The following is a 27,150-nucleotide window of genomic DNA, read 5'->3' as shown; positions in this document are numbered from 1 at the left end:
CCCCATGGGTCATGACTATAAGGCATTGCCATATCATGTGTGTATGAGAGTGGAGCGTGAGCGGTGACTACTGCATTGCACAACATTTGCATAGCACGACATTACACTCCATTTGAGTTGTTATTCATGTCATTGCATGACACATTCTCTGATTGATTCTTGATTGGTGAATTATTGAGTTGTTGTTGTTGTTGTTGTTTGTAAGTATTAATTTTAGAGGCTTGATGGACTCGAGGTTTAGAGATTTCCACCTAGGTTTATAACCTGAGATACTAAAATCCATTGTGACTATCGTTACTGCAAGACTTCCTTATTTACTAGAGTTGTGATTGTGTTTGATAACTTATTTGCTTACTTGTTAGTTGCTTCTTGTTTATATGCGTGAACTAACCATTGTCGGCCTATGATACCTACGAGCCTTGTGTTGTGCTCATACTACTCTTGCTACACACCTTGTGGAGTGTAGCGCTGTTTTCAGGTGATGTTTGGAGTCTCGCGACCGTTTTGAGGCATTCATCAGAGGCGTTTGGGTGAGCTATTTGAGATCTTGCAACCCAGAGTCTCTTTTTAAAATTTTGTTGTTCTTTATCCTTAAACAGAAGTCGTATCCTGTTTGAGTCTGCTATTTAATTCAAATTGTAAACTTCTTAGAACTTTTTGTACAAGTCTAGACCAGGTTTTGGGAGTTTTTCTTATAAAAGTATTTCTTCCGCATTGGTTTTAATAATTAAACTGTTGGAGTGTATTTACATATTGTTATTCCGTATGTTGTATCAAATTGAGGTAGTTAAGGGAAGGGTTCGCTCACCAGGAGGGTTAGTGTGGGTGCCCGCATGATTCGTGATTTGGGTCGTGACATTTTACCTTTTAGTTTTTAATTGCTTGCATAATCAATTTGCAATTTGCAATTTTTAAATTAATCATAATTAATTAAGTGTTTGATTGTGGTTATGTTTGGAAATGTTCAATTATGGCTACACTTGAAGTAATTAAATTGCTAAGTAATTATGGCCAAAATTAAAATAGCCAATTTAATGGTTTAAGTCAATTAGGGCCATATTCGCAATTTAAGTCCTTTCATACAATTTGCCGTGTCGTTAGTTTGATTAATTGGCTACTTAGTTTCAGTTCGGCTATAATTAAAGTGTTTTATTAATTGACATGCTTTTTAATTTTCGCTATTTATTAAAATTTGCATTTTTTCCCCTCCACACACACACACACACTTATATATGTATACATATGTTGAACAAGGCCCCTTTCCCCTTACTTAATCGATCGAGCCCAGTCCAATAGGACTGACTTGACCCAAATCTCAAACGACCCCTTAAGTTTGCAAAAAACACAAGCCAAACGACCCTTATAGGTCTTATTCGTTTGAGACGAAACCCTAGCCGCTCTTGTTTCTATACGATGCTTCGGTCATCAACAGCCGAGAATGACAAATTTTTCATGCGTTTTGCTTTTACACAATCTCTGCGTGGTCATTTGGGGTAAAGCATTCAATGCTTCACCCTCTCTCCACCGCAGCTCAATCCAAACGAGGTATAACCCCTTTTTTTTCTTTCACTTTTTTGCATTTCTAAGGTCAAACGAGTACAACTCTTGATGAGATTTGTCTACTTCTCATTTTTGAATACTCAATTTTTATTGGTTGCTACTAGTTTGAGAGGGTATTCAAGAGAGTTCCCCCAAAAATCACTAGTCCCACATCGAAAATTAGGGTTTAGATTTTTAGATTTGGGGTTCTATAATAGAACCCCATATCTTACAATTTCGACACACCTTCACTGTATACATACACAGAAATATATCTACACATTGACATATTCAAAAACTTGAATTATCTAGGATTTTAGCACTTTGCTAAGATCTTTAATTAGTCAAGTTATTTAAAAAATTTAATATTTGTTTTGTTGATTGTTGTGTGGCTGAGTTGGGGCTTGAGGAGCAAAAGAAGCTTCAATTTCATTCTCAACCAAGGGTTGCACTCCAAAAAGATAATTGCTTATCCTTCGTAGTTTAGTTTTTTAGTTGTTTATGTGATTATGTCGTCAGTCGCCACACAACTGCTATAACTTTACAAATATATGTTCTTAATTTCCTTATATTCCTTAATCCCTTTAATTGGGCCAAGAATATTTTCGTATAAAAAAAAATATGAGCTAGAAGACAAATGTAGAAAACCCTCAAAGTTCATGATGGTAAGTGTACCAAAAGAGAAAGGGAGAGAAAAACAGATAAAATGTACACATGTTATAAGATAGGAGTAGTGTAATATAGGCCCTGATCGACGACATTGCTTCAGAGTTCAATAACATGCATTTTATTTCCTTGTGTATGATTTGATTAATCGCTGGTGGCTTTTCAACGTAGTACTCTCTCTACGCACTCGCTTATGTCCAATATCTTCATTTAATGAAAAAAATTCCTTTCTACAAAATAGAATCGAGGAGCTTGGAGGCATAAGTACTATTACTGCGCCTTTTTATATGAATGCCTTGAATCTTGATATACAAGTACTATAGCTTTATTGCACAAAGATGATGTACAATAAAACACATTGCATTCTGCCAATTATTATTTCTTGATCGATCATCTCGTCCTTCCTTGCCAAGAAAAAATGAAATCCATGTTCTTTAATTTCCAGCTAGAATATTGACCTTATTGTCCATGCATAGTTCAATTCGATCGATCCTAGCTAGCTATAAAACAAGTTCAATGTTTTTAAAACTCCAGTATCTATCCTACGATTTTGCCTATATACATCCAATAGCTTCTACCTAATTGATAATTTTTATTTTTGTGCTAGCTAAGTTCACTTGATTTCTATTTTTGTGACTTCACAAAATGGACATGCAACTGCAAAAGAATTGAGGAATATATATTTTATATCATAGATCTGCCGTCCAGTTCCAGTATAATGCTTCATTAGACAAACTGTGTGACACTTCAATTTTCTCTTCATAAATAAAATAAAATAAAATATACAAAGATATGAAAAGATTCAATAGAAGATATAATTACGTAGACAAAATTATGACTCGTTTTTCTTAATACAAGAAATTGGCCAGCATAAGTTAAAACTAGGATTTCCAGTAAGTGAAATGGTGCTGTTGTTTTCCGGTGAAATCGGGTTTAATCAAAAAATCAGTTAGAGATTTGTTTTATAAGGGTTTGAAGACAAGTGAGATGTATCTAACCCCGAGAAATCCTTTTATGAGCCCGGTCCGGAAAAGTTTAGATCGTGATCCAATCTAATGAACAACAAAAGTAATATAATATGACTAAAATAGATAAAAATGATCAGAAAGTAATGATTCCGTGTATATACTAAGTTCTTTTAAGAGTAGAATGATGTTTACAAGAATGAGTGTGGGAAAAAAGATGCTCCCTTTCTTCTCTCCAAAGATTCCTTATATAAGCCACAACAAGTCTTTTCAAACCATAATGTTCGGGTGATGTGATGCGACGATGTGGCCCAATGTGTGCCTCTGCCACGACACACTGATCGAGGTCTGCGGACATGACCCGAGTTGGTGGGAGTGGAGGACAGTTGTGTGGATACCCCGAACTCTCCAAGCTTCCAGTTCCGAAGGCTCGCTCGGATACGCATTTTATCCATTGTGCCTTCCTTCTTCCCCAAGCTAGGTCTATCTAAGCCACTCCTCCACTTTTCATAATTCCCAAGGTGCAGTGACGTGATCTTTCTGCCATCCCAACGTATATATATTCTTGCAGTGGCACTCTGACCGATGATTGCTGATGTGACGGGAGTTGGTGAGAATGGGAACCAACTGAACAATGCTTGTGACCATAATGAGTACCCGGGTCCGAACACGCTTTTAACCCCATACAATAGTAGTCAGGTATTGTAACAGATTTTTTTCCTATCTAGTAGCTAAATAGAAATTCTTCCATATAAAATTAATGCTCATGCTGTGTTTTACTACTTCTACAGTACTACTACTCTATAAATTTAATTACTCTCTTCGTCCCAATCTGAGTGTTAGCATTTGTCTGGACACAAAATTTAAGAAAAAAATGTTTTTTTTTAAAAAATTTGTGATCTAAAATTAGTCTTAAATTTGTATAGTTATAAAATATCATAAGTATTACTCCTTCTACATCAAAAAGAGTGTCCACTTATTAAATCAAGAATTAACCTTATCTTTCCAGATTTACCGCTATTAAGTGCTATGTGATCAAATCCCAATACCAATTTAATTAGGGGCAGTTTAGCTAAATTACCTATTTTTGTCTAGGAGTTGATATTTTCTTAAGGGCTGTACAAATGACTAAGTGAACACTATTTTTGATCCAGAGGGAGTACTTTATTTCAGGATAGATTAAAATAGAAATTGTATCACATAAATTGCTCCGAGGAAGGAGCCCGGAACTTTTTTAACCCAAAAAATAAATTTTGGAACCAAACTAACTCTTTTAAAAAAAAAGAACCAAACTAGGCTTCACACACAGAATCTATGCGTGAAAGGGCCAAAGTGTATGAAATCCTCTATCCCCTGACCCCAACCTTTATTCTTTGGAAATCAAACTCAAAATTAAGCTTTTTTCCGTACTTTGACCGAAGATTAGTCACGTTTCAAAACACCGGAATATAAATATTTTATATAGAACTTTTTTTTAGCGTACAATAATATCGGCTCATTACATCAAGTATAGTTGTTTGAATTTAATTCATATTGCGCAACATTTCAATGCGCAATATAACATGATTTGACAACACATCATAGTTGAAAATTACAGCTTTTTTATCACACATAAAGGACCGATTTGACAACACATCATGCATGCCAATTTCAGTTTTTTTGTGACACCCATGCTTGATTTGACAATACATCATGCATGCCAATTTCAATTTTTTTATGACACATAAAGGACCGATTTGACAATACAATGCTGCATGTTTTGACCGTTTTATTTGAATTTAATTCATATTGCGCAACATTTCAATGCACAATATAACATGATTTGACAACACATCATGGTTGAAAATTACAGCTTTTTTATCACACATAAAGGAACGATTTGACAACACATCATGCATGCCAATTTCAGCTTTTTTATGACCCCCATACTTGATTTGATAATACATCATGCATGCTAATTTCAGCTTTTTAATGACACATAAAAGACCGATTTGACAATACAATGCTGCATTTTTTGACCGTTTTATTTGAATTTAATTCATATTGTGCAACATTTCAATGCACAATATAACATGATTTGACAACACATTATGGTTGAAAATTACAGCTTTTTTATCACACATAAAGGACCGATTTGACAACACATCATGCATGCCAATTTCAGCTTTTTAATGACACATAAAGGACCGATTTGACAATACAATGCTGCAGTTTTTGACCGATTTGACAATACAAGGCATGGAATGACGAAAATAGTGACTATTGCGCAACATTTCAATGCGCAATAGGGGTCAATATGAATTTATTTAAGAAGAATGTTGGACGAGGTAAAAACTCATCCATTTCATAAGTCTCTTAAGTCATTCAAAAAAACCTCTCTTAAGTCATTCAAAAAAAAAATAAAAAAAAATCAATCTTCATTCAAAAAATGGCTCAAGATATTCCACCAGTTAGTGTTTCACTACATTGGGATGGTATTATCCTTTATGACAATAGTACAGTTTGTTACAATAAAAGACCAAACGTTCATGTTAAATGTCCACTTGAAATGTCTTATGAATCACTAGTCACTTACATACATGAAAAAATGAACATTAGTCCAGATGAGTATGAAATCTCTATAAAAGGCAGATATTCACAATCAGTTTCCCATGGTATAGTGCTTTATGGTATGCATTATATCAATGGTGATGATTTTTTGAGGGATTATTTGAATGCGCCAGAAGAATATAAACATTTAGTCGCCATTAATGTTCTTGAGATGTATGTTGAAAAGATACCCCAAGAGGTCCCCCAAGAACAGCCCAGTCAAGTTAACACTTATGGAGATATTAGTTCTTACGGGTACATTTTGAGTGGCCAGGTGTCGCTGGAAAATCTTACCCAACAATTAAATCAAACTTGGTAAATATGCATTCTTATAGTATTATTTTGTAGTAGCACGTGTTTATTGTATGTATTGATAAATAACCATTTTAAAATCTTTGTAGGGGTTATAGACCTGATACGAGTAATATTGAGCAATCATCCCAATTTAGTGGAGCAGCTCATTATTATCAAAACTCTCAGTTCAGTGGAGCTGATTATTATAATAATTCTCAGTTCGGTGCAGCTGATTATCTTCAAAACTCGCCAGTGGTACCAACTGTGGATGTTGGGCAGTTCTTTTAGTTTGGTGGAGTTGATCATTCTCCACACCATGCTCATTCTCAATATGTGTAGGTTCATCAATATATATATATATATATATATATATATATATATATATATTTGAATTTGGAATTTAACATATGTTTTTTATCGTGTAGGAGGAGGCCTTTCTTAGATGGCGCTGATTGTCCAAGTTATGTGGATACATCAGAGAGTGATGGTGATGAACCAGCTAATAATGCAGAGGTAACCGATGATGAAGAAACGGATGATGAAGATAGTGAACGGGATGAAGATACACATTTTAGTCCCCAGAACCAACCACAACCAACTCACCATCACGTACCACCTCCGATGGCGGAAAACCCAATTCCTGACAGCCCAATGCAGTGGCATTCTGACTATATTCCATATCTTGATAGTCTACAAGGTCGTGAGGATGCATTTGTCTTCACAAGAGATGATGATCAAAGTCGCCAAAAACGTGGATTGAACCAAAAAATCTCATGACTGATGAATGCGTCCTTGCAAAGGGAATGATTTTCACATCAAAAAAGGCGTTACAATGGGCTGTCAAAATGTATTGTATAAAGGATATGAGGGAGTTTAAGGTTGACGACTCAAACAAATCGGTATGGAGGCTGGTTTGTAAGCGAAATACTCAAGGCTATTGGTGGTTGCTTCGGGGAATTGTTAAGCCTGATGGTCTGTGGGAAATCACAAAATTCCACCCAAAGAAAACTTGTGATATGGGACAAACTCGAGCAGATCATTTTAATTTAGATATAAACCTGATTGCTCATGTGTTACTTAAAGACATTGAGGAAACTGCGAGGTAACTTATCTGACCTAGTACGTTATATATCTTATAGCAATTAAAATATCATTGCTAAATGTTATTTGTTTAAACTTATGCAAGATGCCCATCAAAACTTGTATTAGCATGGTCCACTCCAAATATGGTAAAATCATAAGCAAGAGAAAGGGATTTCTTGGGCGTAGACGTGCTTTTGAGATGATCTTTGGAACTTGGGAGTCCTCTTTTAAGGCGTTGCCGGGGTATATGACAACTCTACAACATGCTAATCCTGACACTGTTTTACAGTGGCAGCTTTTAGAGGGCAGAATTTTTGACTTCGTCTTTTGGGCATTCAAACCAAGTATTGATGGTTTTGCTCACTGCCGGAATGTGATATCGATAGATGAGACGCATGTATATGGCCGATATGACATTAAGCTTTTAATTGCAGTAGGCATGGATGCCAATGAGTCAATATTCCCTCTTGCTTTTGCAATTGCCGCCAATGAGAGCAACGAGACATGGGGGATGTTCTTGACTCATCTAAAAACTCATGTTATTATGGGTCGTCAGGGCATATGTGTCCTATCGGATCGCCATAAAGGCATATTGCACAATATGCGTACTCTGGAAGGGTGGCAGCCTCCACATGCTTACCATCGATATTGTTTAAGGCACTTAAAGACTAATTTGCAAACAAAGTTTGAAAATGGCACTGTAAACAAATTGATGTGGGGGCTGCGATGCAACATCAACAAAGAAAATGGGCTGCAAAAATGGAGCTACTAAGGGAAGTGAGTGAAGAGGCATATGTTTGGTTGATGAAATTAGAAGTTGAAAAATGGACGGTTTATGCTGATGGAGGAAGGAGATGGGGCATGCTCACAACGAACAACTAGGAGTCTTTCAATGGACTCCTCAAATCTACTCGAGGACTACCTGCCACCGCAATTATAAGACTAACTTTCAAGCAGGTCGTGGAGCGATTTGCGGATAGGACAAGGCAGGCCAGAGCCATATTAGCCGAGGACGAAACATAGATGCCAAAGCCCTACAAAAAGATGGAGCACTATAGAAGAAAGGCGAAGGGTCACCAAATGGCCGAGTATGACGTCGTTCAACGAGTGTATGAAGTTAGAACGGTTTATTACGACTGTAAAGGAGGAAACACACATATCGTTATTGAGCGTACAAAATCATGCACTTGTGGTAAGTGGCAAATGTTTCACATGCCATGTTCTCATGCAGTCAAGTGCTTTGAGAGAATGACCAGAAATGTAACTGATTATGTGATGGGGGAATATAAGGTCGTAAATTACCTTGAAGCATATTCAAGCCACTTCCATCCCCTTGGTAATCAAGCTTATTGGCCAGCCACGTTGTTTTCTATGGTTGCGAACAAGAACCATATCCTTTAATTGGGAAAAAACAAGCTAACCCGTTATCACAATCAAATGGATGTTAGCGAAAAGACTTACTCTCGCAAGTGCTCGACATGTAAGCAATTTGGGCATGATAAGCGTTTATGTGGGCAAAACTCCCGTGGTGGCAGCACATCTGGAAGTAGAAGAGTGTCTAAAACTTGATTTTTTTTTTAAGTCTATTGTAATTTAATGATGTATTTCGTTGCTAATGAAATGTAATATTTTTCAATTATTATGAAACTCTCGTATTAGATGAATTATTTTTAAATATTATATTTATTTTTGCACATTCAAAAGGTGCGGATTACACAATACAATAACAAAATAAAAAAGACATAAAAGAAAGAAAAAAAAACCTAATACAAAGTAGAGTAATTTTTTCTTTTCTATCTTTTTTGAACCAAAAAAGTACTTTCATAGCTTTGGGATTAAAACAAAAGAGATTAATCAAAACCCTATAAAATATGACACTTAAACTTAAATATAACAAGTTTTCAAACTTACTTCGGAGCACTTTACAACCTCTAAAACGACGATCCAAATGTATATGTATACTTGATGTAATGAGCCGATATTATTGTACGCTAAAAAAAATATTAAGTTCTATATAAAATATTTATATTCCGGTGTTTTGAAACGTGACTAATCTTCGGTCAAAGTACGGAAAAAAACTTAATTTTGAGTTTGATTTCCAAAGAATAAAGGTTGGGTTCGGGGGGAAAGAGGATTTCACGCACAAAATCTGTGCGTGAAGCCTAATTTGTTTTTTTTTTTAAAGGTTAATTTGGTTCCAAAATTTATTTGATGGGTTAAAAAAGTTCCGGACCCTCGAGGAAGTAACAAATATTGTGTACGTTGTTTTGGGGAACATTTGCGGACGAGGTTCCTCTCCAGTGAGGATCCCCTCCATTTCGTCCAGTGCCCTTTTAAATACCCGACACTTGTCAAATTTGAACTTCAATGGTTCAGATTTGAAGTTTAAATTTGACGAGTGTCAGGTATTTAGAAGGGCACCAGACAAAATGGAGGGGATCCTCACTGAAGAGGAGCCTCATCCTAACATTTGGTATTCTTATGTCTTTGTCACAGTACATTCAGAAATAAAAATGAGAGATCCAAATACAATGACGATTGAGAGGATAGATACCGGAAAAAGAAAATGGACCATCATCAGTACTCAGTACACTACTATACGAAAAAATACTGACCAATCTTCAATATGACCCAGGCCTTTTGGCAGCTGATTGATTGACGTTGCCATATTTGATGTGTGTACAAGTTGTGCATAGCAAAAGTAACCTCACACTAGATGAAAATACTCACTTCCCAGGGCCAATTACCAAGTGAGTTAAGATTTTTTTTTTTTTCCACGAGTGAGCAAGATAATAAAAAGTCTTTTGGTTGGTGAGCAAGTTACATTGATATTATAATATGAGAATTAAATAATAACATGATTAATAATGCCGACATTGTAATGCAAGGATTAGAATACATGGATTATAACGCAAGGATTATTTATTACTATTACATATTTGATTTGTTGTAAGAAGAAACTAAAATATAGTGTACAATTTAAATTAATTATTCATTTTTAACAAAATAAATATTGTTTACCATATGAGGGTCATTTTTGTCATTTTAATAATTTTAATCTATATAGTATTAATGCTCGTATTCTTATTCCACATTATATCATGCATAAAATGATAGATTATCGCATAATTTATGCGTGTATTAATTATGTGAAAACGAAAAATATAAACCGAACATTATATTAATAATATATTTTATGTGAACAATAAAAATCGTTACTAAACATTGTATATTAAACAATGCTGTCGTTCCTATCCTGTAACCAAACGACACCTCATAGCCAAAAATTTCAACGGGCAATGATCCGTGGGGTCGCGATGGGGCCAGTAAGCGGTTGAAAATTTTCAAGAGAATGACTTAGATTTTGAAAAAGTTACTGTAAAAAATAGTGAAGAAAACTGAAAAATGCTTTTCAAAAATGGTTTAGACAGCTAACTGTCGAAAAAGTTAAAGTACTATCACAATGATTCTACGTTTCTATGGCCATTGAAAGGTTCAAATATGAGAAAGGAGTATCACTCGCAATACACTGATAATACAAACAAATTACGGAAAATTTCAATAAAGTTTTCCCTATTATTGGGTATAACTCCACACAACAACTTGTAACAATTCTCCAATAACTCAAAACTCAAGTCAAACTACAGACATTCTGCACAAGCATATAGTTAAATTCCTATACTCAACATTCATATAACTCGAATCGCGTAAATTTCCAATCATATTTTTCTTACTTTAATCTATTTACACATACTAAAAGCACGAATAATTTTCGCTAAATGTTGAATGACAAAAATATTCTCTAAATGTTGATCTACTTTTATGCTCTTAAAAAATTAAAATATTTGTCAAAAAGTTAGGTTCATATTGGATTCAATCGTGACATTTAATAATTTAATCAACTTGAATCCATTTAACGATAGGATCTTAAACTTTAATTGACATTGGGTATAATTCTAATTCTGTTTTCCTACTTTAAGAGGTTCAGTTTGAATAGGAATAGATTAACTTAGCTTTTATATTGATCCGAAGGTTACAATTACACAAAGATACACATCCATATCGATCAATTGCATATCATATGTTGTTTTAACATCTTTAGACCGTAGCTAGGTTACAATTTACACAAAGATGCACATCCATATTGATCAATTGCATATCATTTGTTTTAACATCTTTAGAGTTTAGAGTTTTATTTGCCTCTAATTTATAATGCTTTGTAATTTAGTGAAGTTCTTAATCGATGTTTAATATGTCATGTGATTGATGATTTACGGCTTCTCCCAGCATTTTACCTCATGATAATAAATTTGTATTGCGGGTGATTTCATTGAAGAATTTCGTGTTCAATTCACAATCTCATTCAACTACATTCACTAGTCTTGATCAAGAATAATAATCTTCAACATGTAGCCAACCAACTGAGGTACGATTAGTGAAGCTTTTTTTTTTTTTTTTTTTTTATAACTAATATTTTAAATGTTATTGGTTTACTTTTAGACATGATGGTACATATACATTATATTCTTTACAGGTTAATTGTTTAGGTATAAAACAAAAATCAACACAATTGATCAGGGAAAGTTGTTTGATATTTGTACTTTTAGACACGATACATACATTATATTTTTGTCAGGCTAATTGTTTAGGCATAAATCAGACATCAATATAATTGACCGAGAAAAGTTGTTGGGCGAAGAATTTAGTGTGATTGTCAATTGGTGGAATAGATACTCTATATGGTCCTAGCTATGGTGAAATTAGCAAAAGCTATCTTTTTTTTTTTTTATAGTACTTTTTGGTTTAGAAGAGTTTTTTTAGTATTTTGTGATTGTATATGAAATTAACTAGATGCTCTATGGATTTAGAACCTCAAATGTTTGCTTTAAAAATATAATTATTTCAGCATTCAGTTTGAATTAATATTGTTTATATATGGTACAATATCATTAATGAAAAAAATAGACCACGACACAGTTGTATAAATACATGGTGATGATTAATTTGGAGACACTGGACAATTTCGGAACGAGCAAGTATACTTGTGGATAAACAATATAGATGACTCCTGTGCTTTCTGAAAGATTGGATTGATCAGAGTTTGAGTTGAATGATTTCCAAGCAATGACTTTTTGTATAATAGGATTTCTTCAGTATAACCAAACAAATGTGTTTTGAATATTTCTTTTGGATGGGGTAGTAGACAGGAAAAAAGAACCTGTTTCTTTACTCTATGTAAAAAAATGTAGTAATATTAGGTATATTAAAGAGCTAAGGCATTGTGAATTGCTAGTGTTAAAAGACAACATATGACAGTGGGTAGAGAGCACATGTATTTACCGGATTAATACGACATAAGTTTTTGCGTAGTTTTAAATTACTGATTATGCAGTGTTTGAATTGGTTTTTTGGTTTATTGTGGTGTGAGTACAAGAAAAAGGGCGACATTCAAAGTTGCAACAACTATAGAGGTAGCAAGCTGCTTAGTCATACTATGAAAGTGTGAGAAAGGGTGGTGGACATGAGGGTGAGGAGTAGGGCTGGGCATAAACACCGAAAACCGAAAAACCGGATCGAACCGAATTAATTCGGTTTTTCGGTTTTTTTATAACAAATTCGGTGTTTGGTTCCGGGTCAACGGTTCTTCGGTATTTCGGTTTAACCGTTTTTTTTTTTTTTAAGATTTACTACATGAATACAATTTTTTTTTGGGAAAAAAACATAAGTAGACAATAATATTATAATATTTACATACTCTTAGCAACTAAATGTTATTAAACATTACATTGCAGGTTAAGTGTTTTATAGTAAATCAAATTGCTATATATAAGGAAACCCTTCAGACGTGAATAACTCCAATACCTATTTGTTGTTCATAGTATAACTGCTTTTATACAATTTCATACTTCCTCCTTATTCTGCAAGATTTTTTTCCAGCGTTTTTTTCTTACCTTTTCTACTTCCTCCTTATTCTCAACTTCTTTCATTGTTCCATAAAAAATAAAATCTCAGTTTTCATTTAACACTATAGGATATTGAACACAAGTATAATAATAATTTGAGTGTTGATTTTTATTATATATAGTATAATAAAAATGTTATACATAGAATAATATTCATATAATTTATTTCACCTATTATAATAAATTAGATATAACTCACATAATTTGATTATACACTATATAAAATTTTATATACATCGTATGATTTTATTATACGTTGTATAATACATTATATTTTTTGTATATAGAAGATATTATCTTGTATGTGTGGATGATCACTATGGTTGGATTCTAAAGTCATCAAACCTTCAAACATTTAGTCTAGCGTAAACCTCTGTAACTCGAAGCAATCAAGAAGGAAAAATGGAAATAAATGGAGAGATGTGTAATTGCTAAAAAAACCCGAATTAGAAAAACCGAAACAGAACTGAACCGAACTTCAAAAAACCGAACTGAACTGAACTAATTCGGTGCGGTGTTCGGTGTCCACTTTCAAAAAACCGAAACCGAAAAACCGAACCGAACTTTGAAAAAACCGAACCGAAAAACCGAACGCCCACCCCTAGTGAGGAGAGACGTGTCTATTTCACAGAACCAGTTCGGATTCATGCCGGGGCACTCGACTACAGAAGCCATTCATCTTGTGAGGAGACTGGTGGAGCAGTATAGGAGAGGAAGAGAGACTTACACATGATTTTCATCGACCTAGAAAAGGCTTACGATAAAGTGTCAAGAGAGGTTTTATGGAGATGCTTGGAGGTTAGAGGTGTACCTGTGGCACACATTAGGGCGATCAAGGACATGTATGAGGGAGCCAAGACCAGGGTTAGAACAGTGGGAGGAGACTCGGAGCACTTCCCAGTGGAGATGGGGTTGCATCAGGGATCAACTTTTAGCCCTTTTTTATTTGCCTTGGTGATGGATGGTTTGACGCGGCAAATTCAAGGTGAGGTGCCATGGTGCATGTTATTCGCGGATGACATAGTCCTGATTGACGAGACCCGCAACAGAGTGAACACTAAGCTGGAGGTTTGGAGACAAACTCTGGAGTCTAAAGGGTTCAAGTTGAGTAGGACCAAGACAGAGTACATGGAGTGCAAGTTTAGTGATGAGACACATGAGGCTAGCGTGGAAGTGAGGCTGGGTACCCAGGCCATCCAAAAGAAAGGAAGTTTTAAGTATTTTGGGTTTATTGTACAAGGAGATGGGGATATTGACGATGATGTCACGCATCGTATTGGTGCAGGGTGGACGAAATGGAGGCTCGCTTCAGGAGTGCTGTGTGATAAGAAGGTGTCACCAAAGCTTAAAGGCAAGTTCTACAAAGTGGTAGTGAGACCGACTTTGTTGTACGGGGCAGAGTGCTGGGCAGTCAAGAACTCGCACGTCCAGAAGATGAAAGTTGCGGAAATGAGAATGTTGTGATGGATGTGTGGGCACACCAGGCGAGATAGGATTAAGAATGAATGAAGATATCCGAGATAAGGTGGGAGTGGCATCAGTAGTGGACAAGATGCGGGAAGCGCAGCTGAGATGGTTTGAGCATGTGAGGAGGAGAGACACAGATGCCCCAGTGTGGAGGCGTGAAAGGTTGGCTATGGACGGTTTCAGAAGAGGTAGAGCTAGGCCGAAGAAGTATTGGGGAGAGGTGCTTAGACAGGACATGGCGCAGTTCCAGCTTACCGAGGACATGACCCTATATAGGAGGCTATGGAGGACTCAGATTAAGGTAGAAGGCTAGTAGGTAGTCCCATGTATCCCGTCGTACTAGTAGTCGCAGTTTTGATCTTCATTTTCTTTTCCTTTGATTCCCGCAACTATATGTTGGTCCGTGTACCACAATTATCGTATTTATCTGTGGTAGCTACTGTTTCTGTTTTCTCATATTGCTTTATCATGGCTTTTTCGCTTTCGTTAGTTTCATTTTCGTATTGCTTTGAACTATTTCTGCTTATCTGACCTTTTCTCATCATGTTTTCTTTTGAGCCGAGAGTCTTTCGGAAACAACCTCTCTATCTTCCGAGATGGAGGTAAGGTCTGCGTACATTTTACCCTCCCTAGACCCCACACTGTGGGATTTCACTGGGTATGTTGTTGTTGTTGTTGTTGTTGAGTAGAATATATTTATTGATTCAAAAGTTCGGCAAACCTAAAGATGATGCCTTTTTAAGATATGTGAACAAGAATAAGAAGTCTTCAATAGTATATCTTTCCAAACGTAAAAACTTAATTTGGTTCGCCTTTTATGGTCGGGCAGTATTTTAACTGAGTTCTACTTTTGATGCAGGATAAATCTTATAGTTTCTGGGAATTTCAGTCTCGTCTTATATTCCAGAGAAGTGCATCCATGTTTCCTTTATCCAATCTTGCAGTTTCATTGATTTCTGCATATATTACGGAGGTTATTATAGATGAAACGATGACACTTATATTTCTTCCAGCCTTTTTGTTAACAAAAGAGATAATAGTTGGACATCAAATATCCTGACATGAAAAGGATACAGCTGAAATTATACACATTTGGATGTAGAGCTTTAGTAGAATTGGAACATAACCGTAAAAATCGTTAATGAAAAGGCTATTTTTAGAAGTCAGCAAACTCAAGGCTTTGATTTGTATTTCCAACATGCTAAACAAACAAAATGTCTTTCGTCAAATATAGTATGTAGCCCATTATTAAAGTACTAATGTCTCATATTTTTCTTATTATACCTGAACTCATATTACGTGTAGAATCGTCGCAAATTTTTAAGTTGGTTAGGCACTCTGTAAATGTCTTAATCTAGAGTTGAATTTGATGTTTTTTATTTTTATTAAGTATAGACCTCACAGATAAATATTATGAATATGATCTAGAATAAATACTAGGCAGATGAATAGATATTGGACAACTGGACCTCTAGATGAGGCTGAAATTTGTGGGAAATGCTTTACATTATTTTAAGAAATTTGGTCAGACAGTTCAAGAAAAAACAAAGATTACATTTTACAAGACAAATTTATGAAAAAATAAGACAACAAAAGGGAGTTATAGGAAATAATTACACTTTAATTAATTCTCGATTGATGTTGAGCTAACTATAGCGCAACCACTAATCTTTTTGGTTAATAAAATCCTGCAGATTTTATCGCTTCAAAAGGCTGCAGATTCATAATAGGCATATATAAATTATTGTACGTCAAATAACATAAAAAATGTTGCTATTAGAAGATGGAATGTCTAATATTTTTCATTTGAAGAACTTATTGAATGTTGCGAGCAGAACAAATGGGGGCGCTTTGGAGAAAGAGATCTTTTATCGAGTCGACTTATTGGGAATCACAAGAGCATGCATCTGTTAATTAATACTCAAAGTTTCATATGCGAGTTTTAGCGAGTTTTCAAGAAATTGCTCGAATTTTTGGACTATATTTCTATTTTCTATGACATATTTTCTCAGATGGACAACTATATGTTGCATATTCAAGAGGACTCTCAATGACAATAAGAGTACTGATTATGACAGAGGAGCCAAAGTGACACAAAAGAACACACCAAAATATCATTTACAAAAAGTATTAAGTAAGATACGACCATATTATATAATTTTACGTTATAAATGTAAATACTATCTAAGTAACTTAACTAAATTGATCATTTTTCAGGTTTAGACCATATTCAATCATTTCAAATTCAAGTATTGTGTTAATGCAATTATAATATTAATTTTCAACACTTAAAATAATTGTTACATTTTATCTGCATTATATATAAATTTAATAAGTTTAACCGTTGCTCTCTAAAAATATAACTTAAGATTTACGTACAACACACATACATAGAAACTAGTAGATATACTATGTTAAAAGCACGAATGACCTTAGAAATGTTGATTGAATTTTTTGTCCTTCATTAAAAGACTCTACAATAGACAAAATTGTCATTTACTAATTTCCTCAAATTAATATACATAAAAACTAATAAAATATATATTTCCTTTCACAATATAATCTAAGGATAATTTCAGAGACCTCCCCTCAGGTTTGGCCTAATCACACTCACCTCCCTTGTGGTTTGCAATATTACGCTTATCTCCCTTACTTTGAATTTTTTGTAACAATACGCTTAACCTATTTATTATTAGTGTAAAAATTTACATTAGACCAATTTACCCTTTTAATATGATTTTTTTAAAAAAAATTATTTGTATAAACAAGGAGGTTCAAACTAAAAGCCTAAATCGGTAGAAATTGATTAACAACTTCTCACCATTGTCTGTTGTAAATTTATCACCCCTATCCATTATCAATTTTAATTTTTTTCACAAAGATACATAATACCATCTAATAAAATCCAACCAAAAGGTACGAGTCGACATTAGTTTTTCGCCAATCTGTTTGAGCTATTCATTTGAAATCTTCGGTTGCTGACAAATGGCAATGAAGGTATTATTTCTAAATATATTGACTCCAACCTAATATCAAGAGTAATCTTTATGGATAATTGGGCCAAAAAGGAACAGTAACTAAAATTCCTCTAATAGTTGTTCAACTTCTCATCTAGTTCATAAAGATACTAAAAATTCTATTCATGAGTTTTACTTCCTTGTCATAAGAACAAGAAAAGAATATGGCCAATGAAATTTACAAATCCATTTTATTGCGATATAATATCTTTATATTATTTGATATTATTTGGTAGCATATTTGTAGGGAGATAATTACCATATATTAGTTAGTTTCCTTGTTTCACTAATTACCATATATTAGTTAGTTTCCTTGTTTCACTAGGATCTTAGTTTCCTTATTTCACTAGGGTTCAAGATTGTATCCTATATATATTCTCTCTTGGTGAATGAATGGAATAAGTCAAGATTGTATAGTTTCTACATGGTATTAGACCACACGTTTTTTTCTTCTCTTCATCTTAAGTTTCCATGGCCGGTGACACTGTACCTCCTCCACCACCACCCAAAATTGAGTCTAATTCTCCCTATTTTCTCGGTCCTCAAGACCGACCGGGGACTATATCACGCCTACTCGTTTCAAGGGCGCATCAAATAACGCTGCCGTCGGTCAGCACTTTACTTCCGATCAATGGAAGGCTATTACGAGATTTTTTGGTAATGCTACAATTCCCGAAAATTGCTTGAATGGTAAGTTTGATGTTTTTTCTTGGATTATTGACACTGGTGCTACTCATCATGTTACCGGTGAGAAATCTTAGTTGTTTGATGTCCATACTGTTGATTGTCCTATTGGTTTGCCTAATGGTGAAAAGGTGCTTGCTTCTTTGGAAGGTTCTGTTCGACTGTCAGATAAAATCACCTTACATCATGTCATTTATGTGCCTTATTTACGTTGCAACTTACTCTCCGTCCCCTAACTTACTGATAATTTACATACTATTGTCTCTTTTAATTCTTATATGTGTGCTATTCATGACCCACTGAAGGAGCTGATTGGAACGGGAGTTAGGAGGGACGGACTATACTATTTTAGCAAACCGGACGTGGTGCAACATGTGTCTACTATCGTGGCAACGTCCGCATTGGAATTGTGGCATCGACGATTGGGGCATCCTTCCGAGAGAGTAGTTAAGTTGCTTCCTCATGTCAGTAGTGATAAGAGTAGTTTAGCAAAGGATTGTGAAGTGTGTTTACGTGCTAAGCATCCTAGAGACAAATTTCCTTTAAGTGATAATAATGCATCTAGAATATTTGAGAAAATACATTGTGATTTGTGGGGGCCATATCGCCATGTTTCGTCGTGTGGAGCTCGTTATTTTTCAACAATTGTTGATGATTTTTCCCGAGCTGTTTGGATTTACTTGTTGGTTGATAAAACAGAAGTGTTTCCGATGTTTATGGCTTTTGTTGCTATGGTTGATCGACAATTTAATCAAACAATTAAAGTTGTACAAAGTGATAATGGTACAGAATTTAATTGTTTGATGCTGCATCTCATCTCATAAATCGTACCCCCAGACCCAAATTGGAAAATAAAACACCTTTGAAAATTTATTCAATAAACCTCGTTCTTTTGATGCTATTCGTACTTTTGGGTGTTTGTGCTTTGCTCATAATAAAAAAACGCAGGGTGACAAATTTGCTAGTCGGAGCAGAAAGTGTTTGTTTGTGGGATATCCATTTGGTAAGAAGGGGTGGCGGTTGTTTGATCTTGATACGAAGGAATTTTTTGTCTCTCGTGATGTAAAGTTTGTGGAGGATGTGTTTCCTTTTGCTTGTCCGGAAGATGTTAATATTTCGTTTAGTTTTTTTGATGAGGGTGCTGAAATTGATCGTGATTTTATGGTGTACGGGGATGAATTAGGGGGCGAAGTTGATAGTTCAGAGGCTGCCGAGCAGCAGCCGCAAACCACTGCCCAACCAGCGCCTGCTGGCAGCCAGGCCGAGCTACAGCCAGCGGCCACTATCCAGCCCGCTGGGAACCCAGCGTCAACTGCCAGCGAGGCTGAGCGGCTGCCAACAGCCACTGCACAGCCCGCTGGGAACCCAGCGCCCGCTGGCACCGAGGGGGGGGGGCAGCAATACTATATCCCAGTCACGAATGTGGAAGGTGGCTTGGGGCGTGGTTTTCGGGAGAAATTTCCCTCTGTTGTGCTTCGTGATTATGTGACACACTCAGTTTTTGCTAATAGTATGTCCCCTACAACTCTTGTTAACAATCAATCCTCAGGTACTCCCTATCCTTTGGCACACTATATTAATTGTGACAATTTTTCTGTAAATTATCGTAAGTTTCTTGCAGCTATTATTTCGGGTAAGGATCCTAAGACCTTCAAAGAAGCCATGAAACATGAAGGTTGGAGACATTCAATGAAAGAAGAGATACGTGCATTGGAAGACAATGGTACATGGACTTTGGAACATCTTCCTCCGGGTAAGAAAGCACTTGGTAATCAGTGGGTGTACAAGACCAAGTTTTTGTCAAATAGAGATGTGGAACGGCTCAAATCGCGCTTGGTTGTGTTGGGAAATCATCAACAAGCGGAGATTGACTACAATGAAACTTTTTCTCCGGTCGCCAAAATGACTACTGTTCGAGCCTTCCTAGCCATTGCAGCATCCAAAAATTGGGAACTTCACCAAATGGATGTTCATAATGCCTTTTTACATGGTGACCTTGATGAGGTGGTGTATATGAAGCTCCCTCCCGGGTTTGAAAGTCCAGATCCTACGTTGGTGTGTCGTTTGCGCAAATCGCTGTATGGGTTGAAACAGGCCCCTAGATGTTGGTTTGCAAAATTGGTGACTGCTTTGAAAGGGTACGGTTTCCTTCAATCTTATTCTGATTATTCTCTTTTTACATTTACTAGAGGGAATATTCAGATTAATAACTTGGTTTATGTTGATGATCTTATTATTTCTGGGAATGATTCCGCTGCACTTGCAACTTTCAAAGCCTATTTGAGTGATTGTTTCAAAATGAAAGACCTTGGGTCTCTCAAATATTTTTTGGGTATTGAAGTAGCTCGTAGTTCATCAGGGTTTTTTTTTTGTGTCAACGCAAGTATACTCTTGATATTATCTCTGAAGCAGGCTTGTTAGGTGCAAAGCCAAGTGGGTTCCCTATTGAGCAAAATCATAAACTTGGCCTTGCAAATGGAGATTTGTTGTCGGATTCGGAGGTCTACCGTAGATTAGTCAGGCGTTTGATTTATTTGGGGGTCACTTGACCGGACTTGGCATATTCTGTTCATATTTTGTCTCAATTCATGCAAGAACCCCGGATTGAACATTGGGAAGCGGCCTTACGAATGGTCCGTTATTTGAAAGGCACACCAGGACAGGGTATTTTGTTACGTGCCGACAGTGAGTTGACTTTGCAGGGATGGTGTGATTCTGATTGGGCGGCTTGTCCGCTTACTCGTCGTTCGTTGACAGGTTGGCTAGTATTTCTAAGTCAATCTCCCATCTCTTGGAAGACAAAGAAGCAGCACACAGTTTCTAGATCTTCTACAGAGGCTGAATATAGGTCCATGGCTGCGGTCACTTGTGAGTTGAAGTGGTTGAGAGGTCTCTTGTTGAGTTTAGGTATACAACATCCCAAGGCGATCAAATTGTTTTGTGATAGTGAGTCCGCTTTGCACATCGCAAAAAATCCAGTTTTCCATGAACGAACAAAGCACATTGAGGTAGATTGTCACTTTGTTCGTGATGCAATTAATGAAGGTTTGATTTCTCCGTCACACGTTTCAACATCTTCACAATTGGCAGACATTTTTACCAAAGCCATCGGCAAAACTCAGTTTGACTTCTTGCTTTCCAAGTTGGGCATTTTTGATTCCCATGCTCCAACTTGAGGGGGGGGGGGGGGGGGTATTGCGATATAATATCTTTATATTATTTGATATTATTTGGTAGCATATTTGTAGGGAGATAATTACCATATATTAGTTAGTTTCCTTGTTTCACTAGGATCTTAGTTTCCTTGTTTCACTAAGGTTCAAGATTGTATCCTATATATATTCTCTCTTGGTGAATGAATGGAATAAGTCAAGATTGTATAGATCAATAATGATTTGTAATGTAATGGCAGTGGATTTACAAGGATCTCATCCAAAGCTAAGATGAGAACTGATCCCACCACCAACAGAACTCTTCCTATAAGAATTCCTTGCTAAGATTTTTATACAATTAATTTAATAAAAGGGTAAAATGGTCAGAATATAATTTTTCATATCAATAATAAATAGATTAAAAGTATTGTTACAAGAAAATCAAAATAAGGGATGCAAGCGTAATATTGCAAATCACAAGGGAGGTGAGTGTTATTATGCCAAACCTGAGGAGAGGTCTCTGAAATTATCCCTATAATCTACAATAAAACCTTCCGTTATTTTTGGTAAAAAAAATTCCAAAGAGGGGAACCCAATTATAAAATATAATCGAAATAGAATTCTAAGGTCGTGTTACTTAGGAATTTGGTCCCTAAACAAACTAAAGATTGTTTGCTAATTTTCTACTTGGGTTAGAAAAACCCTAAACCTCCTGCACATCTATATCTATATCTATCTATCTATCTATCTATCTATCTATCTATCTATCTATCTATATCTATATTATTATAAAAGCATGAATATAAATGTTGATTGACCAAAATATTCTTCAAATATTGAACGACTTTTATACCCTTCAAAAGCTAAACTACTTATTCAACAAGATAAATCTATGTTGGATATAACTGTTGGATATAACTGTAAGGGGTCGTTTGGTGCATGGTATAAGTTGGGATATCCCAGCACTAATTTTTTGTACCATGTTTAGTAGGAGATAAATTTATACCTTATACCAAACAAAGCACAAAATGCATCCTGGGATAAAAGATGGGATATCCCATCTTATCCCACTTATACTGGGATTATTTTATCCCATCCAGAATATGGGATAAAATAATCCCAACTCTTGGGCTAAAATTAGTCCCGGGATTACAATCCCGGGATAATTTTGACTATCTACCAAAAGACCACTAACATTAGAAGCCTCTTTTTAACATAAATCTGCGTGGATTTTTATACCAATTAAGTTTCCAACTAATGCTTGACAAGAATTTCCAAAGTATACGAATGCTATGTTGATATAACTATGATTTTCTCCTTTCGGCGACATCTGGTCAAATTAAAATGGTAATTACTTTATCCTATTACATTTATTAGCATTTACAATTTAGTTAGTACAATACAAATTTCTAATAGTAAAATTCTTCGTCATTTTAGATGATGTCATCCTCATCTTGGATTCCTTAGTCACTATCTCTTACCTATTCCCTTCTCCAAAACTAGAGTTGTCCAAACGGGCCAGCCCAAGCCTCGTGGGCCAAGGATTTTGATGGGCTGGGGCGGGCTGGCGCTTCACTTGTAAGGGCCTTAAAATGGCCAGCCGAACCCAGCCGGTCATGGACTGGGGCAGGTCAGCCCTTCATTTTTTTCTAATTTTTTTTTTTATAAGAAAATTTATTTTGAATCTAAATTCAAACCTCAAAGTATACCAATTTGTTATATTTCTAACATACAATTATATGGAAGTACATAATTTTACGACAACTTATATAAAATAAACACCTATACATCGTCAAGCACATTTGAATCCGTTTGTCATAAAGGTGCCTTAATTAACATCTCCATCTTCGTCTACATTCATATGCAAATTAATTAGTTAAGCATTATCAAATAACTAGATTTTAGAAACTAATACTTAATATTTAAATTCGCTTAAAATATTACCATTTTGAATTTAGTAAAGCTCTGCAATTAATTTCGAGTAACAACAAGTTTTTGACAATTTCATGATAGAACTTTTATGCTTGGTGACTAGAAATTTTAGTAGATGTACTTGGACATTAGGAATTTAGTACTAGGGATTTAACGCTAAATGAGAAAAATACGTAAGATACTAAGACTAATTCAACAATAGCTATTCCTATTATTTTACTTTTTTTTTCCACAATTTTCATTTAAATTTCAATCTTGAATACAACTTCTATACTTGGTGATTAGGATTTAACGTTAAATGAATAAAGTATTGTATAAGATACTAAGACTTATTTGGTAATCACTATTTCTAGTTTTTACTTCTTTTTTTCACAATCACCTTTTAAATTTTTAATTAATCTAAATAGCATTTTGGCCCACGGGCCGGCCTCAGCCTAGCCTCGGTCAGGCCTCAAGGGCCAGCGGGCTGACTTGGGCTGGGCTTATAAGCCTCAGTTGAAATGGGCTTAATTTTTTTTAGCCCAACCCTACCCCAGTAGCGGGTTCGGTTGGGCTGGCCTCAAGGGCCAAGCCCATTTTGACGGCTCTATCCAAAACCAATAGGGAAAATGACCTAATAATACTACTTTAAGACTATATATTACAAAACATGAAGATACTTTTCCTTATTTACAAAATATAACAACTTAATTACTAAACATACCAGATTTGAGATTAATGTGACTTTCCATGATTTTGGGCCCTTTTTTTAGGAAGATAATCTGAATTTTAATTGTTGGCTCAATAATAGCATAATACGATTTTTTTTAAGATTCAATTTAGTACAATTTAGTTTCTACTTTTAAGGTCTTTATCAAAAAAGATTTTTCGCTCTCTTTCATTCTCTCTCTCTCTCTCTCTTCCCCTCATTTTTATCAAAAAGATTTTTCTCTCTCTTTCATTCTCTCTCTATTCCCCCATCTTTATCAAAAAGATTTGAACTTCACCATGAATTCAATCTTCATCAACCCACGAATTTCTCGTTGCTACGTTATCTACCATTTTCAGTTTAGTAAGAGTCCACTTTCAACAGTGGTCTAGTTTATTTCTGTTTTGGGTTTCATTTGTTGTGCGAAAAATCTAAAAAAAAAAAAAAACCTCTCAACTTCACCCACGATTTCATTCAGTTCTCACTTTAAGTTTTTTCAAGAAATTGAAAAGAGAAGAACCAACTTTTAAAAAAAAACTCCATTGTCAGCTATTAAAGGAGATCGAAGCACGAGTTTGAAAAATCAATTTGCAGCAAATTAACTTAGTTTTGAGTGGGTGATATGTCAAAAGAACTAGAATGTTGAAAGGAGATCAAATCTAAAATTTGGGGCTTTTTGGGTAAGATTTGAACTAATTTTGACTGATTTTCAGTGCTAGTTCTTGTATAATAAATTGTGGTAATTGTGTAGTTAATTTTAAATCTGTATGAAATATGTATGGATGTTGTGTGTGTACATATATATATATATATATATATATATATATATATATATATATATATATATATATATATATATATATATATATAGGTCCCTGAGAATATATATTAAATTGTGCCTTATGTATGTAATGTGTGTGAAATTTGTATGGCATGTGGTTTTCTGAAATCCGTGTATTTAAGCTGCTTGCAGGATCGCTTGAGATTGCTTATGCCGATTAATGTAGGCAAGGAATATCATTGGGTACTGAGTGTTTTGTCTATAAAAAGCATGTGTCTTTATATCAATGATTCATTACCGGGAGGTGCTGCGCACACTGATGTGGTTAGAGAACTTGTTGACAAATTGACAAAAATCATACCCCTCTTCTTCAACAGTACTGAATGTTATGCAAAAGGAATGGCATAGACTAGAATACTAAATCAGCCTACATTGAGAAGGGCATTTGTGATTCTTTGGGATACATCTTGATAAATGTTTTGCTAGAACAACATCCTGAATCGAAGTATGTTTTTTTTTCTATGGAATAAGATTTTTATGTGTTACCAGTTTTCATACATAAAAAAGAAATATCTCTTACATTCTATCTTCACTTTCTTTTCAGTGACTCTAGAGTCTATGTATGTGCATTTGTTGAATATCAGCCCAAGACATTTCGGAAATTTTGAAGGACAGCTTCGATCATAGTCTTCACCGTTAGTAGGTATGGTGCTCTGTTGTGGGATTACGCAAGGCAAAAGTAGGCTTTTGGAGCTGTTAGTGAGAGTGAAGTCACTGGAATGGTTACCAGTAAATTACATCACATGGGATAAGAATTTACAAGGAAGTTATCCCGCAATGAAAGCTATTATCTAGATCCAAAAGACAAGTGCAAAAAAAAAAAAAAAAAAAAATATTTAGTAAGCTAATTGTAGTGTTTGATGTAAAAAGATAGTTTGTTGCTGACCTTATTATGCTACACTTTAATTGCTTCTATCTTTATTTTTTATTTTTTTCTTTCTTATTTAAATCTTGTAATTCATGAATTTCTAAGTTTAATAAATTACATTTGATACATATTGCATAAAATTTGGCATCACAAGATTATCTATATTTTGTACTTGTTTCTTATATGATTAACAGAATGTAAGTTAAATATTTGTATTAGGGCAATGCACTGGTGTGTATATAATATAAGATGTATTGATATGCAGTTATGTTTCTTAAATATGCATGGATTTGTTACATATATTTCTGTGTCCATACAGATTTCATACAACAAACAGTTTTTATTAAGTCATACAATAACAGACAGTTTTCATGCGCATATCAGTCAATTTAGTATAACACTCAGTATGTTTAATACATTATTCATATAATATTAATACACTAATCATACATTTTCAGATAAACTGTAAGATCCATTGAAACCAAACATGTATTGTTGATAACCAAATTTATATAAACTTTCAACATTATCGTTATTATAATTGTATCCAAGCAATAAGTTTCTGTCCTCACTAAACAACAAACAACATTCTCGACTTTTAATTTTCTTGTGGAATATTGTCAAAAGTCTTCTTATTTTTCCCTTCTTTACCATATCTGCTGCATGTCAACTTCGATTGCTTAAATTTTCCCTCACTTATTGATGTAGTGGGACAATGAATAGTCCTTTCCATGTTGGTGAATATATACTATGGCAGCCATATCATGCCCACAAGGTATCTAATCCAGTTCAAATCTTCCACAACTACATGTCATAGCTCGAAGGCACACTATGAACCTCTTGATACCACCAGTCACTGTATGTAGAAATTCATGGAAGCTCGTACCTGCAATCAAAAATTATATTTGAACTAGCAATTCAGAAATTACACACTAAACATACAACATATATACACATATCTTACCACTTTTATACAAATGACAAAATAAAAGGAGTAGGTAAGTTATCCGGATAAACTACTATCTGAATCAAATCATTTTTACACTACAAAAACAAAATTAATACCACACTCATTCAATTTTCATACACTATTCATACATATAATTTTTGGAAAAATCTATTGTCTAAACCAAATCACTTTTACACTACATAAACCATATTTAGACCACATTCATTCAACTTTCATACACTATTCAAACATACATTTTTAAAAATCTATTGTTTGAACTAAATCACTTTTTCTCTAGATAAACACCATTTATATCACATTCATTCAACTTTCATACACAATTAATACATATAATTTAGGAAAAAACTATTGTCTATATCAAATCACTTTTACACTACATAAACTACATTTATACCAAATTCAATCAACTTTCACACCCTATTTATACATATA

At 34.8% G+C, this 27,150-nt stretch overlaps 1 protein-coding gene and 1 long non-coding RNA gene across 6 annotated transcripts; both read left to right on the top strand.

Annotated features, from left to right (window-relative positions):
* The first annotated feature begins 1,260 nt into the window (after window positions 1-1,260).
* On the top strand, window positions 1,261-8,826 carry LOC132632330 (uncharacterized). Of its 4 annotated transcripts, XR_009579313.1 has the most exons (4): window positions 1,261-6,074; window positions 6,161-6,388; window positions 6,479-7,155; window positions 7,240-8,825. XR_009579313.1 is itself a non-coding variant. In XM_060348216.1 (2 exons), the coding sequence occupies exons 1-2, from the start codon at window positions 1,439-1,441 to the stop codon at window positions 6,828-6,830; spliced, it is 459 nt and encodes a 152-aa protein (XP_060204199.1). In that variant the 5' UTR covers window positions 1,261-1,438; the 3' UTR covers window positions 6,831-8,824. The 4 variants fall into 4 exon arrangements, 1 of the variants encoding a protein (XP_060204199.1); XR_009579314.1 differs by having other exon boundaries at window positions 1,261-1,545; window positions 6,479-8,826; XR_009579312.1 differs by having other exon boundaries at window positions 6,479-8,826.
* Window positions 8,827-24,224: 15,398 nt separating this feature from the next.
* LOC132634134 (uncharacterized) lies at window positions 24,225-25,883 on the top strand. 2 transcript variants are annotated; one of them, XR_009580050.1, is made up of 3 exons: window positions 24,225-24,719; window positions 25,013-25,325; window positions 25,425-25,883. It is a non-coding gene; the product is annotated as an uncharacterized LOC132634134 (long non-coding RNA). The 2 variants fall into 2 exon arrangements; XR_009580051.1 differs by having other exon boundaries at window positions 25,003-25,325.
* Window positions 25,884-27,150: the final 1,267 nt, after the last annotated feature.

The sequence above is a fragment of the Lycium barbarum genome, chromosome 3 (genome assembly GCF_019175385.1).
Source record: "Lycium barbarum isolate Lr01 chromosome 3, ASM1917538v2, whole genome shotgun sequence".
Taxonomy (NCBI): Eukaryota; Viridiplantae; Streptophyta; class Magnoliopsida; order Solanales; family Solanaceae; genus Lycium; species Lycium barbarum.
The sequence above is the reverse complement of the archived record's forward strand: the minus strand, read 5'-3'. Positions and strand labels throughout refer to the sequence as shown.

Bases quoted from the DNA above. Each gene is read 5' to 3' on its own strand.
- LOC132632330 (XM_060348216.1), top strand. From the start codon at position 1,439: ATGACAAATTTTTCATGCGTTTTGCTTTTACACAATCTCTGCGTGGTC. The intron at 1,546-6,478 runs GTATAACCCCTT...TTTATCGTGTAG, and splicing joins CGCAGCTCAATCCAAACGAG to GAGGAGGCCTTTCTTAGATG.